Source organism: Trachymyrmex cornetzi, unplaced genomic scaffold, assembly GCF_001594075.2.
Source record: "Trachymyrmex cornetzi isolate Tcor2-1 unplaced genomic scaffold, Tcor1.1 scaffold299, whole genome shotgun sequence".
In the NCBI taxonomy this organism is placed as follows: domain Eukaryota; kingdom Metazoa; phylum Arthropoda; class Insecta; order Hymenoptera; family Formicidae; genus Trachymyrmex; species Trachymyrmex cornetzi.
This window is the reverse complement of record NW_017297680.1, coordinates 643,055-659,344: the sequence shown is the minus strand read 5'-3', so window position 1 is coordinate 659,344 and position 16,290 is coordinate 643,055. Positions and strand designations below refer to the sequence as shown.

Here is a 16,290-nt window from a genome sequence, read left to right as displayed (position 1 = left end):
TTCGGTAAAAAATAGCCAGAATATTTTTACCAGTCTTGTAAGGTATCCATCTCTAAATTATTTTTCTCCGTGTACGCATAGAATTTATAGCACAAATATAAATTCTATCTCTGTCATCTATATGATTAGGTGCAATATATATCCAATATAATAGTACTCGCTAGAAATTTATCCATTTTAGCTATTTTTCATACTTAGATCATTTTCACTGTAACTGCAATATCACTTTTTTGAGTGTACGTAGGTTACTTCGCGGTTATCGCTCACTTTTTTATTCTCATAAAAATCAAGTATAAATGTTCAGGGTACGTATTATGAAATTATTTGGAATAGATTCCGATCGGAATTATTCAATTATTCCCTAGATTTCTATTGTGTTTTCTAAGGAAAACAAGATAACTTCGATCGGAATCCATTCCACTTGTTCCATGATAGGTGCTCTGACTACGATATGCGAAACCTCGTTGTATGATCCTAGAATTTTCCTGCTGTTTTTCTCTTTCTCTTTCTCTCTTCCCAAAAATCGTATTATCACGATTTTCGCATTGACGCGACACTCATCCGCGATTAATTTAATTACGGCGCATTGCTCGCGGACATGCGAACAATTACGGGGAAAAATATAAGCGCGTGTATAATTCGCGACAGAGTGAAATATCTGTAACATATTCGACGCGTTTCAAACGGTTCACCCATTAAAATCTTCCGGCAGATGTGTGAACGCGAATAATGCAGCTCTGTGACGCGAACGTCGATGCATCTTCAGCGAAGAATTCGAGAACACACAGATTGCCGTCAAAAAAGGTGTTCCAGAAACTTCATTTTAGTGATAATCCTTTGCTCAATGTAGAATAGATTTTTCTCGGAGGAAAAAATGTGGAAAAAAATAATCGTCGTAAGAGATTAAACATGAAGAATATTTTACAGGCGAGTCTCGTGCAATTAAATCATAAGAACTTATATATTGTCCTTTTCAATTCAAAATAAACCTTTCTCTTTTTCAGTAAAACCTTTTACTTAATGTGAAATACTGAGCAACTGAAGGAGAGAGAAGAAAGTATAAGTTAGTTAGCTAAAGACTGAGCGAGGAATCGGTTCGGAAACGTCTCTTAAGTTTGATGATGATATTAATAACATACAATACAGTATCGGCCTTGTTAAGTTTGACAACGCGATATGTCGCTATCATACGATGCCGCTGGTCAATACGAGCGAAAATTATTAATTCTCCGATAGAATTTGAATATATCCATTTGCATTAGTCAACGGTGGAGTTACGGCGGCATTCAGTGAGCAATTGTCATGACATTTCCAATTATTCCGGTGTCGGCCGGCGTCGGATAGTCCAAAACGAACTTCGTCCATATCGTGCTGTGCCAGTTACGTCCACCTTGCTTGACGGATTACGCGGATTACATGCGTCCTGCGCAAACTTCAACGATAGCACACTTGATAACATCGCGATGTAACATTAAAAACATATTCTTAGTGTGTTTGTCCTGCTTTTGAACGCTCTCGCGAGGAGAGAGAGAATGAAATTTCATATAATCTCCGATAAACATAAATATCCGATATGTCGACATAAAAATTAATTTGATGATGAACGTTTAATGAAAATGCGCATCTTTATATGTCTCTCTCTCTCTCCGGTCTCTCCCTCTCATAAATTATGTCCCTTTGTATGCCCGAAAATCGCAAGCTTGGTATAACGAATGGGTTAAGCTTCCGTAATGAAAACGCTCGATGTTTACACACGTAACTTATCGTACTGCTATTTTATGAGAATTACGTATCTCGCGATATTTAATTATAAACAACGTATGGAACTTCAATATATGTATCATCGGTAAATCCTTCAAAATTTACGCAAGCGCAACCTATCCAATCTTTCGTTGAATTTTTAATATAAGAAAAGTTGACTGCAAATCTGTCGAACAATCAGAACATTAAAATATTTCCTGAGAAACTCAGCATTGAAAAACATAATATTTATATCCTTTTTAGTAATTTTTATATATACACTTTTTTCATCATCTTCCATAAGTAAATATTAAATTAATGATAAATATAATATATATTTTACGAATATAATACAATATTAAATTAAAAATATAAACTATTTTTCATGATTAAATAATTGATTGACGATATTGATTCCAGTGAAATAGGATCGAACGATAAGATAACATATTTTTTTTTTTAGCAACGATGGTTCGGATATTTGATTTCAATTCAGTTTATTGCATTTCAATACGTACGTACATCCGCATAGAAATCGACGCGGCAACTGGCGCGGTGAATACGCTGATAACGTCGCGAGCAATGACGGACGCCCAAGACTCGTAGGATCCGCCGTGAAGGCGAGAATCCTGAAGGTGACTGTCGACGCGATATTGAAAATGGAAGCTGGCACTCTCTCCCGCGTGTCATCAGCGCCATCGACCACCGATGAAGATGGAGCGAATCGAAGTGGTACCCCTCCCCGTGTGACCCGCGAAGGATTCGCCGAAGCCGAAAGCTGATATAAAAGATTTTTGCCAACTCAAGGAGGAAGGAGCTCGTAAATCTCGCCAGAAAACATGTGGTTCGATCATCAACGAAAATACAATCACTTGCGATCTTATAAATAAAAAAATAGTTAATGTCGGAATAATTTACATATATCGGCTGAAATTGTGTTTATCTGGAAAAAATAATTTTCTTAAAAATATTTATTTTGATATCAGTAACTGAAGAAGAAAAAACTTGATATTATTTTACCAATTGAAGATTGTGATAATCAAAATAATATGTTATTAGTAGTATTTTTTACATCTAGTTAGACATATTGAAAGGTCAATTTATTTAATTTCTTTGTTTGGTGAATTTATGATGAAATAAACTGCAGTCCCTCAGTTAAAATGCAAATTTCATTCCTGACATATATCGGAAATCTATGAAAAATGCCAAAGAATAATGCGACTGTAGTGCATTGGAATAAGAATAGCCGATGTCACGGCGCAATTTAAAAACGTAACGAAATATTGATTAATACATTCAATTTTTCACCATGAAGCCATAAAATAATATTAATCTTTTTCCATTTTGACTTGAATTTTTATGGATTTGATGTAAAAGTGCGGATAAAAATTTTACCGCTCTTTTTTTTTAAACGCAGATTGAACATATCGAAAGAGTATTGCGAGATTAAAGGAGGGGAGGGAAATGCGCATCATGGCTGTAAAGTAATATTTTTAGATACACGGAAAAGGGGATAGAAATATTACGGTTACAAGGATTGCAACATTAGGCGAGTGCATTACGTTTGCATTTGTAATTATTATTTATTATATTAATCACGATTATACCATCGTGCGACGTATTTTTGCAATAGTATTCGTGTGCTCAGTGAGATATGTCGTTAATTAACGTTTCCAAAAGCAAAAAATACAAATAACAAAATAAATCGAGAAAAATTGCGAACTTAATGATGTAACGCAGCGTGCGAGAGAATTTTGTGTCAATATTCGCGCAGACAAACATTGGTAACGCTATTTTTTCGCGTTGTAATAAAAAAAAGAAATATCTTTTTTTTCTCTCGCCGCGACTCGTAACTTAAACAGACAAGGTTGAAACGTACTCCGCAAAAATCTCGTAAATTCCCTCGATTCAAAGAAGTACTGTAATACTATTTCGTACGATCTCGCCTTCAACCCTCGGAAAAGGGCTGAACAAAGTATCGGAAGTGAAATAAAGAAAGCGGCGGGGCAATAATAAGACCGCCGGTTAAAAATAAGAAGTACCACCGAAATTAATTACGCCCTCAACTAATCCCTTCGAGCGGCCTCTTTCTTTTAATTCTCGGCAGACAAAAGAATCGACCCTTTAATACTCACAGAATTTTTACCCGTATACACTATTACATAATCAACTTAGAAACTCAGTCAAAGAAACGTCGCGATTTCTATCTGCGCGATTCTTTTGCTTTAGAGAAATTCGCAGCGATATCTCGCACAACAATAAACATACCGGAAAAGAACAGAAAAGGATTAATTAAACAATTAAAAAAATAACAATAGTGAAAACAATTAAAAGTATTAAGTCTGAAAATTAAAATCTAAAAAATTAGTAGAAATACAATTAATTCAATAGCCTCTTATAGGAAAAGAAGTATTAAATATAAGTCCACTTTTAAGCGTATAAACACTTAAAGATGGATTATATCTGCTGAAAACGAGTCTTATTTTATCCGCAAAACAGAAATTCATTCTGATATTTCACTCGATTTACATTATAATATAGCTGAAATGCAGATAATTTTATTTATTATAACATTTTTAAGAATAAAATTGCAAAATTCGACTCTTTAGCAGACTTCGCAAAACATAAGCTAAAAAAGATTCCATGGCAAAATATTTCTTCTACGCGACAAAATAAGGTAGAAAGCAGGTTTGTATCTACACCACAAATGAAGTGCAAATGAGGTGGCTCGTCACTCTTGCCGATCCTTGACACTAAAATCGCCGATGGCATCTTACTAGAACTGGCTGAAGGTACTATTTTAGTAATTGGTTTCCTATCCTTGTCTTCGGTTAGTAAAAACAGTACAGTATTTATTATTTATATCATAGAATACCTGTATTACATTCATATATTATTTTAATATTCTGTACTGTATATCTAACAAAAATAATGAAATGATTAGCGGAGCCAAAATAGCACCATCAGCGATTTTAGTATTAAGGGCTAACCGTCAGCTGACGAATCCTCCTTAACGCTTTCCATCGGCGTTTCCGAAAAGCCCGAAGCCTGGTTACTTATTGCGGCTGCGGCTGCATCCCGCTGTAGAGGCGGAGATGCGAGGGGGGTAGGGGGGTGGTTTGGACGCGGCGTGCCCGAGTAAATCACGGTGGATTTAAGTGGATCCTACAAACTCTCTCGCGCCGGGGCTACCCCTGACGATGTATCGTCCTGGGTAGGGTCGTTGCGGCACCACCGCCACCGCAGCGCGGATATAACCGAGTAAGAGATTCAGAGGCGAGCGAGAACGGCCGGCGAGGCAACATCCGTTGCGTCTTACGGCCGCGGCTTACAACGGAACTTCGCCGACTCGAGAAAAGCTCATAGACAGAGTAACGGATTATTTGTCGAGGGCCTAGGGCCTGATACATAAAAGGGCCTCAAGGATAGATTACATAAAGTTTATCGTAACACGTGGAACTCTCTTTTGATTGAGGGCAACACATGAATTTCAAAGCAATCGGAAACAAATTTAATCCGACATTATAGAGACAGTAATTAAAGAAATATAGACATCGATAAATTTACATTCTTCATCATGTGCTACATGCATCTTGATTCGAAACACGGGATAATTGAAAATATGAATTAGGCATTTTTAAAACGCCATATGTCAATTTGTTTTATATAATTTTGAATTGTTATAAAAAATAATAATTTTACATAGCCGAGAGAGGAAAAACACCAATGAATGGCAATGTAAACTCTTTACTTTCGCCTAAAGGAATGTCTGAAATGTCTGTTATAAATGACAGAAATGTCGATGGTTCAAATAAACATCCTATAAAATATCGCACACGACTCTTTTATATCCGCCATCTAGTCATAACTATCTCCATATTTACATCATATTCCGCAGCAAATATTCGAGCGTTATTCTCGTAACGGTTCAGTACACCCGCTGTCGTCAGAACAAACAATATCGCGGAGGAAAGTTGTTGTACGACATCGGGAGTTTCTGGCTTCCTCATGAAAGTCGGTGCGGTTGAAAGTGACGCCTGCGATCGTCCCTTCGATTCATCCGTTTCCTTGGTCTTTCAATATCATCTTTTTTCTCGTCACAACGGTATGACGCGACTCTCTCGTCGTTACGACGGTCCATTTCGTTTCCTTCGTTTCGTCTCGGGTCTTTCATCAAATTATGAGAACCGCCGTAGCTCTCCTGTGCTCGGAAATACCATGACTTCCGGATGATATCGCGAGAAAGTCGAGAATGATAAACGCCACAAGAATGATCAGAATTTTCCGCCCAAGACGAGACGCTGAAATAGCCTCTCTCTAGCTTATCTAGATAGTTGATTTAACTTGGGATCTTACTACTTCGATTATCGTCGAATCATAAACATGCATTAAATAATAACAACAAAATTATTTCTTACGAAGTTAGGATTATACTTTGTGTGAATTCTTATATTCAAAATTTGCTTCAAGATGTCTCGAACGACCAAAGTGAATTACGAGGACCATGCAAATACGAAGAGGAAGGAAGACTCACTCACATAAGCAAAGTTGCAGGACCGCGGCGAAGAGGGCTGCGAGTTTCCGCGCTGCCATGAGAGTCGACCAGTTTTCTGATGAGTCTTCGGGACACCAGTCGGCGATCTGGAAATGGAGAGAGAAATATTTTTCAATAAATGTGCAATAATTGTCGATAGTCATCAACGCTAACAAATGAAAAGCTCAACATTGAAATGTATTGAAATAGTTTTCAAAATATAAAATATTTGTCAATATAACTTGAATAGAGCGTAATAATAATTGTGTACAGCTTCAGGTTTACCTGTGTGCTTATGAGTAAGCACGAGAAATTTGTTTCTTTTATTAATTCGCATCATACGTCGTTTGTATCAATAAGTTGAATCAGTCGGAAGAAAACTTATTCACCTCAGCTTCTGATTTATTTGTACGCTTGTAAGTAAACACGTGAAAGATTTGTTTCTTGTTCTAATCCCCATCACACATCATTTGTTTCCTGTTTTTTTATTTTATTCTTTTTTGACTTGAAAGAAAGAGAGAGACAGAGAACGTCAATTTTAATTATCGTTCATTTTAACTCTTTCGATACCCTTCGTAAAGGGGGAAAGGATTGACGAGGGAGAAAAGGGGAGTAGCCGTAAGAGGGTTCAGTGGAAGCGGAGAGGAAGAGGGAGCGAGAGATCGAAAGTAGCTTCGAAGCAAACTAACCACAACGCTACGGGTTCGCCGACTGTAATTAATGACCACCTCGTAGTTATCCTATCACCAATTAAGGGAGTTACGTTGAGAGAGGCGTCCCCTCGTTATTCCAAAATGGTTAAAGATCACGAAAGCATCGTACGCGTGCATTCGTGCGCGATTCGGCTCTTACGAACGGGCGCATATGAACAATGAAGCGTAAAAACCGATTAAACATTAGCAAAGAACACGCAAGGAGCATCCGCTGCAAGATTCCTTCTCGCAATATCAGCTAAAAATTAAAGAGGATAATAAAGAAAATATTTCCAAAAGAATTTTCTTGAATAGAAAAAGGAGCAAAAATAGACGTAGGAAAATACAAGAAGAAAGTATCTAAGAATATTAAATAAATAATAGTTGCATATTTTAAATTTAAATTAAAAAAAAAAACAAGAGTGTAGAAGAAAGAATTTATCTATTTTATTAGCAATTTTCCCATAAAGTTCACAATATAAACAACACAAACAGAATAAAGGTAAGCTTTCGCGAAGTTACAAGTTGTATACAAAGTGAAGTATATTTAATCTTTGTCGTACTTGAAGCTGTTTTCTAAGGTGGACTAATACTATTGGCACAATCCACATTTTCTTTTATCATATTACTGCTTTTTTTCAACTTTTCAAACACTATTTTGGAAGTAAACGCTATGAGACGAAAAACTTTAATGTTTCAAACTTTTCCAATCCTCTGACAAAACTTTTTAAAAACTTGTGTATCCGAAAATTGAATGTATATGTATATATATTGTACATACTGTAAGTCAGAAAATCACAATTATTACAATAAAATTCAATTGTTTAATATTAAATCATAGATGTATGTGTACATGTTTAACTATATGCATGTGATACGAAATTTTTGAATATCGATTTGTGATAAAAGAATGGATGAGTGTTCAGAGGGTGTCTTTTGTGGAATTCTTGCGTCAGATAACGCATCATTCTTTCTGCGTCCTGCGGCAGCACGCTTTTTCCTCGTCGACGGAACATCCGCCAACTCATTCCACGATGTCGATAAAACCGCGGATGAGGAATTTTTATTCCCTTGCATGTCACGCGATGAAAGAAAGTGTCGACGAGGCTATCGATCCTGCACTGGCCGCACCTGCTTCCAACGCAGATCAATCTGCGATCCACCATTACCTCCGAGATTTACAATTTCTAGCGATGCACTAATAGTGCAAGCAGAACAATGTACGTAAAAACAGGTGAATCGAGTCTTAGCGTGGAGAAGCATCTACTTTTCGCCCGACTTTATCTCGATTCGCTAACAATAGAATTAATTAAAATAAGAGAAAGAATGATTTTGCTAAAGTATTAAAAAATTTAATTAAATGCAAATCTAAAAACAGTTTGGTTGGATTATCAAAATAATTATTATATTATGTAGAACGCACAAGCTGATTGCTAGAATATAACAACTTTTTGCAGCATTGCTCGTCATGCCCGAGTTTCCTACATAATTATTTTATTTAGTTCAACAAAATTATTTTCAGATCTGTATCCAACTTAACTTTTAGATACTTCAACAAAATCATCCTTTTGTTACAATTCGCACATATAGACAGTAACGAAGAGAATAAATACAGCATTTTTACAAAATAACATTTACGTTGTTTCGTGTTTTCAGTCTACATTTGTCACGGAGGTATCGACTACAGATATTTTACAGGAAATCGTAAAAGAACTTTTCTGAAACACTTAAATGTAAGCGTTTTAAAATTAACAAGAAATTTCCCGCGTATTAGTTGCTTACACGGGCATGACGACGTTCCAAGGCTGACGAGAGAGAATCCAACTTTTAGAAGGCCTTCAAAATTCTATCGTGCATCCCATACAAGAGTAAAATTCGTTGTCCGCGTCGAGTTTGCATGAAAACGCGACGCGAACGAATAAGCGTCAGAACACGGAACGTGGCTGTCGCAACGCGCGCTCGACGTTTCGGTTCATCCACTAAACGAACACACACACACACACACTCTCTCTCTTTCTCTTTAGGCGGCCAATACAAGCCACCACGCACATCCATTCCGACAACGTCATCCCGCCAACGGTCGGCGATGCGACGCGATGCCCATAAAGCATCAAAACGACGCTTTGTTGCGGCAGCTTTATGGCGTAACGGCCGATGCGCGATGCGCGGTGGTGACGGATCGATTCGCTATTTGTCAGCAGTCATCTCGGAAGACAATCCAAACCTATATGCATCGAGGCGCGCCCGGAGGAAGAGGGCTGTGCCGAAGAAAAATGAAAGATGGAAAAGATGGAGAGCGGAAAGGGATGGTTATATGGGGCACACTCGGAAAGGCGCGATTGATTTATCGCAAAAAGAGGCCGCGGTAAGTGGACTATTTTTCAATGAATCGGTCGAGAACGGGGGAGCGAGAGAGAAAAGGTGAGGAGGTGCCCCGATGGAAAAATGGAATTTTTCCGTGGGAAAATGGAATTTTGAGCGCACCGAGAACCTCCGAGAGGAGGTACCAGCCTCAGTCATACGTGCCTCAGTCACCCTCCGGTGATTTTGCGGGTGTTTCGATACTCCCGAGAGCGGGACGACGGTGGTTATGGGGGGGTGGGATACGTGTACCGGTAGGGGGAACAGAGAGGCGTGGGGACGCACCGTAAGTTATGACTTTCGTCTCGCTCCCGCCATCGTTGCCGCACCGACGGTTCTATGAATGTATGCATGAGATACGAACTTTATGCTTTATGCATTGAACGCGTCGGTGATAAGAAGTCGCGCGCGTATGGCCAACGCGACTCCACATTTCGCGTTGGCGAGTACGGAGGAAAAGAGAGAAGGCGGACCCTCCTAGTTCTCAATCTAGATATAGATACTACTTTGATAATCGAAATGAGAAATATCCCAATATTGTTTATTGTTGTTGGTTTCAAGACTATAAGATAGTGAAGCGAAAAGTAGCATACTTACCTTCGATTATACAGTATAAATTACATTGTCGATCTATCGTCATACGATTATCATGTACTCAATGATTCATTACTTCTTACACGGAAAAAATATTTTGCTGAAGTATCAAAAAATTTTAGTTAGATACAGATTCGAAAATAATTGTATTGGACCAAAATAATGTAGAAATCTCATGATGAGCAATGTTGCAGAAAATTTTAATATTTTAGCAATCTGTTTGAGCGCGTTCCTACATAATTATTTTAATAGTCCAATAACATTATTTTCGAATTTGTACCTAAGTACTTAAATTTTTAGATACTTCAACAAAACCGTCTTTTCCATGTAGATCTATTAAAACAAATGCTGAAAGTGCCTCTCTTGTTCTACTATAAGAATCATATATGTGAAAGCCATATATATGTATATATAAATATCGTAAAGCAAATACGTATAAATATAACTGTCACATATATGATTTTTGCAGCACAACAGAATAAGGTTTTTCAGAACTTGCTTTTATTAGATCCAGGAGGTGAAATTATTGTCCACGGATATATACCACAATCCAAGACAATAATTATAGGCGATTGTTTTGTAATTATGTAAAACTTGTAAATTAAAAGCGATGAAAAATAAAATTTTAATTCGCAAAATCACTACAGAGACGGAATTGTATAACGAAGTCTTGTGCTTAACTTAATTTCATGTGATTTGATTTTAATCGGATTTTAAGTTGGAAGTGTTGCCACCGAGATATTTAATGCTGTAAATGACGGAGTTGCGAAAAATTCTAGCTGGATGGAAGATTCGAGTTGGTCTCAAGATATCCGTAATTGAAAAAAAAGGTACCATAGCTCCAAGACAATTTATACATCCACGATCGATCGCGTAGTCATGTCTGGAGACCAATTTCTTTGAATGCCGACTGCAAGCTGATAGCCGACTGTAAATAAAGGATCGAAGACGACGTTTAATAGAGACGCGAATACCTCCGCAAAGAGTACACAACGGCCAATATGGAGACTCGTGTCTTATCATACATCTTTGTATGTATACTGCGTGCTCGAGCACCGTCCCGTTATTCGAAGCCACAATTAATATCCTCGTGATCGAGTAATCATTTTTTCAAATATTACCACTCAGGATAAATTTATTAGATAGTGGATCAGCCCAAAAGAATGAAAAAATTATGCCATCAAAATGACTTCAAAATGGTTATTAAAAATCACTTTTCGATCAGTTACCATTTTAACGTCCAATCATTTTAATGTTAGCATAACCTGTTATTCTGCTTGGAAAGTAAAGATAAAAATTTTTGGATTACAGGAACAACCAATTAATTTTATCTTAAATCTATACTGTTAATTACTCAATTTTCCGATATTATATTTAACTCTTAAGCACTTTTTCGGTATAGCGTTCCCAGCTATCTTTTTTCAATGCCTTTCCAATGTTTTCCCCATTGCTTATAACTTTTTTTATTAATAAAAATACCTACATGTGTTTGGCATTATTAGGACTCAGACATAATAAACGGAAAAAGGAATAGGGAATAACAAACAGACAATAAATAAATTTGAATTTATCCAGAATACCAGAAATTGTGCATTGTTACACGATTTCTGATAGGTTGAAATTACTTGTGTGTTATTCCCTATTCCTATTCCTTATTCCGGTAAAACTATAAATTTACGCCTCAAATGACTTCCGACTGACCTACAAGGAGGTAAAGATCATTGATCTTTCACGGCGCTCGCTACTAGTTAAAAAGTTATTAATAGCGTCGAAATTTTATTTTATTATTTTTTCACACGAAAACAAATTCTCTGCTTTAAAAACATTTTGAAAACACAAAATCATTTTCTTATATAATTTTTGTGTTTTTAGAGCAGAGAATTTATGTTTTAAAGTAGAGAATTTCTGTTTTTAAAGCAGAAAATATTTTATTATATAAAATAACACTTTGATCGTTTATGACTTTTTCACAAATAGTGTGATGGTTAAAATCTGTTAGATCGATGAATGAATAAATACCACAATTCTTTAAAATAATGGCTTCTTACCCAATAAATAATTTTGTATTATTTAGTAATAAATAAATGGTAAAATATTGTTAAAAATATTATCGATTTTATTTGTTAATAACTTGTTAAAACAAGTAGTGAGCGTTGCGAAAAATCAACGATCTTAACCTCCTGAAGATCAAGATCAATATCAAGGTCGGAAGTAATTTAGGATGGATAGTGTAAAGTTCTATTCTTATTCCTTTCATCGTGTCCGATCCCTTATGATTTTTACTAGTTGCGTTTGATTTATCATTTTATCATTGTTGTTCACCGAATGTTAAACAAGGATAAAACAATACATCATGCAAATCACGCGTTTTACCAGGGCACACAATGTCTAACGTTTTGATTAAAAAAAAATTTTTTTACAATGTTCATTATTATGAAAGTTATAAGCAACCAAATTAGATGAGTACAGCATACCGCAATATGTTATACGCGGTGCAACGTTGAAGGATTAAACATGCATTCAAGCAACATCCGCGAAACAGTTAAATTCATCTCCTTCGTATCAAAGTAACCATCTACATATATCAATAGCATACGGATGACGCTTAATAGAATCGCATTCGCATCTCGAGTCGCATGTTATCGAGAAACTGTAGACGCATCTCTCCGAAGCGGTATTGCTTTTAATCGTAAGCTATAAAGCCCGTAAAGCCTTGGAATCGCGGTGAGGTAGAGGGAAACGTGAAGTAAGTGGAAGCCTCACCATGCGGAACGTTTATGGACGAGAACGCGCACGATCGGACGATTACTCTCGGCGCGAGACGCCCTGCGGCGGTAATAACTGTCTCTGCTCACGAAATGAAGAGACAGTTAATCTAATCTTCACAGTAACGACAGCGACGGGCTCTGGGATTTATTCGTTCGTAACGACGTAAACCGTACAAATTGGCGACCGGCACACGCCGTCCTAATTGCTTTCCGCGCCTCTCTCTCCGGATATACGCGTGATAAATCTTGAAACATTAATTCGATTGTTAGGCGTGCGCACGGGCACCTGCGCTCTTAATATTCGCCCATGGCGAATTCTTAGCCTCTCGGTACCCACATTTAAAGTCGAGGTGCCAGGTCTGGTCTCGTAAATGCAAAACGATGCAAACACGGTTTGAATTTTTAGCGGGTTCAATGTCACCGCATAGACAACACGTGTCTACAAAAATATCCTCTGCTATATTACCTTTGTCGTAAACTATATCATCGCAACGCGAGATTGAAGATATATATTTAAAAATTTGATATCATTTCTCTCGCGCACAGAGAAAAGACAGGAGGAATCACGGAATACTTTTAAATATTAGCAGAAATTTGATACAAACAAACGCTTACGAATGGCTTAATCCATTCTGCCATCGCAACCGTATTTTATGTTAGCCATTATTATCGAATCAATTTTGTCTGGACGATTTCGTTACTTTTGTCTTTCAGTATCTGCCATCCCCCTTCCGCGAATTAATACGTTCCATAATTTCGCCGCCATTAGCGGACCGCGCGCATTGGGGTAATAAAAACAGCGTAATTATTAAAAAGTCGCGTCACAACGATGCGACGTTCGTGTTTTCACCTTCCACATGACGTGCCAATTATATTTTTAAAAGCTCCCTCGTACCACGGCCAGTAATACACACACACACACACACACACTCACACGTGCGAATGTGTGTCAGCGACATAAAGGTACCATACTCTTCAAGGTAACATCGTACCAGGATAGCCGAACCTTGTTACGCGACAAAGTACGCGCACTTTTAGCCGCAATTCCGTGTCATTTGGTCGCCGTTAATGAATATGACGGGAATAGGATAGAAAAGAGGATAGGATCTCCCGCGCAGAGAAAAGCACGATCGAGAAGAACCGTTTTCGCGGTAGCGAAAACAGGAACGGAGCCAACTTCATAATGCTTGCCGCATTGAGAAGGCTGGGCTAAGCCGCGCTTAGCAACTCGTTTGTGGAAAATTTGAAGTACGCAGAGAATCCCTAGAGACGGAGAGTGCCCGTGGAATTTCTATCGCATGGTCCGAAGTGCATTATGCAGCAGAATCGAAACTCTTTCGCGGAGCTCCGCTTAATTTCTCCCCAGCTACATGCACACACACACACACACAGCTCGCTCGGGGATGAGACTCAGGGATGATATCCTACTCAGACGTTACGCAGGACAGGGCGGCAGCTAATTCAATAAGGTTGTGCGCGAGCGAACGAACGAGTTCATTCCAAGTTAATTCGTCAAGTTAAGTAGTAACTTTCTTGCTGTTTCTCACAATTATGTTAATTCCAAATGATAATATTTGCGTAATTTGAATTCATTCTAAATGATAATATTTGTAATTTGGAATAATCTAAATCTTCGCGAATATGCTTTTCAATTACACGATGGCTCTATTTTATTTATTAGATTATTAACTCGAAATATTTCGAGGCGACTAATTAAAATATAGATATGTGGGGCATTGAATCGCATCCCTTTCTCTTCACAATACCGCCATTGTGGTAAAAATCTAGATTTGCCGCAAAGCGCGTATATAATGACTGCTCATTAATCTTTGAATCAAGGCAAGAAATCAAATCCACGCGGATCGTTCAAAATGCAACTCGATTATGGCTGATGCAGGTTTCCCGTCGGCAGGCCGAGGTCGCGCCGCGACATAAAACGGCATATATTCAATTCGAAATAACAATGGGGGGTCTCTGTCGCGGACACTCCGGCGTCGATTAAACGACTTCAATTTGAAAGGTAAAACCACCGAATTTGATTTCGCGCGCGTTTCTATGCGCCGAAATCCCTCACTGTCAGCTCGGTCGCCTGCAGTTTCGAACGTGTACGAAATAATCGTATGAAAATAATGGACGTGCGAACGAAATTGGGACGCGGCCAACGCGAAGATGAAAATGTGTTCTTCGTTAAAAAAAAAAAAACATTTTTACGCAACAGAGAGAATGAATCGATTCTGCCCAGTTAAATAATTACCTGTTATGTACATATCACTATTGTGTGCGAAACACAAGAACGTTACAGAAAGCCATTTCTTCGTATAATTTTTTTTATCGTTTATAATTATTATTATCAATATTTTTTGCCATTATTAGATGTTAATTGACATGAGACAGTATATAAAATAATGATAAAATTATATATAAGAATCAATTATTGAAGTCCAATTGAAATAATAACAATGTAAATTACAATTCATTTTTTGGATTATTGGAATAACTTGTCAACGAAATTAATTGATGGCACTATATTTTAAACACGCAGGGTACGAGGTACAAAAAGTATATAAACACACCGAAGGTTAATGTCGCGTAAAAACGGGCTTTTACGAGAAATTTCAACCGAAGTTTGATCGTTTAGGTAAATCAGCGGCTTTTTTTTATTTCTCTTCGCGCGTTTGACCGGACATCCATCAGTCCGCGCCATCACTTTGTATCTTTTACTGTTAATATATTCACCGTTATGTTCACCGAGAGTCGATGCCTACGATTTATGTCTCGTAATGTCATTATTCACCTAACGCGGCACGTACATCGCATTTACAGATGTAATTGCGCTGTTTATATCCCGCGAACGTAAACTGATGCAATGCTATCCCTGGTAGTCGAGAATTTCCGGAATTTCTTCGAATCCAACGTAATTCGTTCGTTGTCGCGGTCGGCGAGCACGCAAGACGCGAACTGCCGTAGCCCAACGGCGCAATCTAAGAAAATAAGCGGCGATCTATCAGACGGAAAATTGCATCCAGAATTGAAGAGCGCGAAGGTGAAAAGGTCTCGAGAGTAAAGAGAATCTTGAGTCGAGAGGCGGAAGTGCTTAGCAATCGGTAGGTTGGGTGCTCTACATAAAACATAAGTGTGTGTAGTTCACATACACCTACGGTGCGCGAGATTGGTCTATCCGTGCGATCGATCATATTTTCAAAAGAAAAAAAAATGAAAGCGTGTAATGAAATAATTGTATACGCTACAATATAATTATATATATAATAATGAATTAACTATAATTAATCAAATACAGTAAATCAAAGCTTTAAAACAATATTTTCTCACATCTTGATTTCGCAATTTTTTGAAGAAATAAATTTTGTAGTCGCGACGTTGTCCATTGGTGATTATAACTCAGCATCCTGAACGTTTTCATGCGTGCAATTTTTGTGAAAATGGCACAATGTAAACAAGTCAGCGTGTAGTTTCGGACTTGCGCAGCTCAGGTGACAGTCGCCCCGCCAGCCAAATAAATCTTTCCATTCAATGCACGCGTTACGGAGTCGCTCTATTTACCCTCGTCTCGACACCGCGCCTCTTCTATTTCCGAATACAC

The 16,290-nt window shown here is 37.7% G+C and overlaps 1 protein-coding gene across 1 annotated transcript in view; it reads right to left on the bottom strand.

The window, feature by feature from the left end:
* Positions 1-16,290, bottom strand: part of DIP-lambda (Dpr-interacting protein lambda) — a 164,994-nt gene that overhangs the window by 25,935 nt on the left and 122,769 nt on the right. The window contains exon 3 of the mRNA XM_018509354.1: positions 6,279-6,381. Within this exon, the coding sequence (XP_018364856.1) occupies positions 6,279-6,333 (55 nt within the window). The 5' untranslated portion in view covers positions 6,334-6,381. The remainder of the gene's footprint in view (positions 1-6,278; positions 6,382-16,290) is intronic.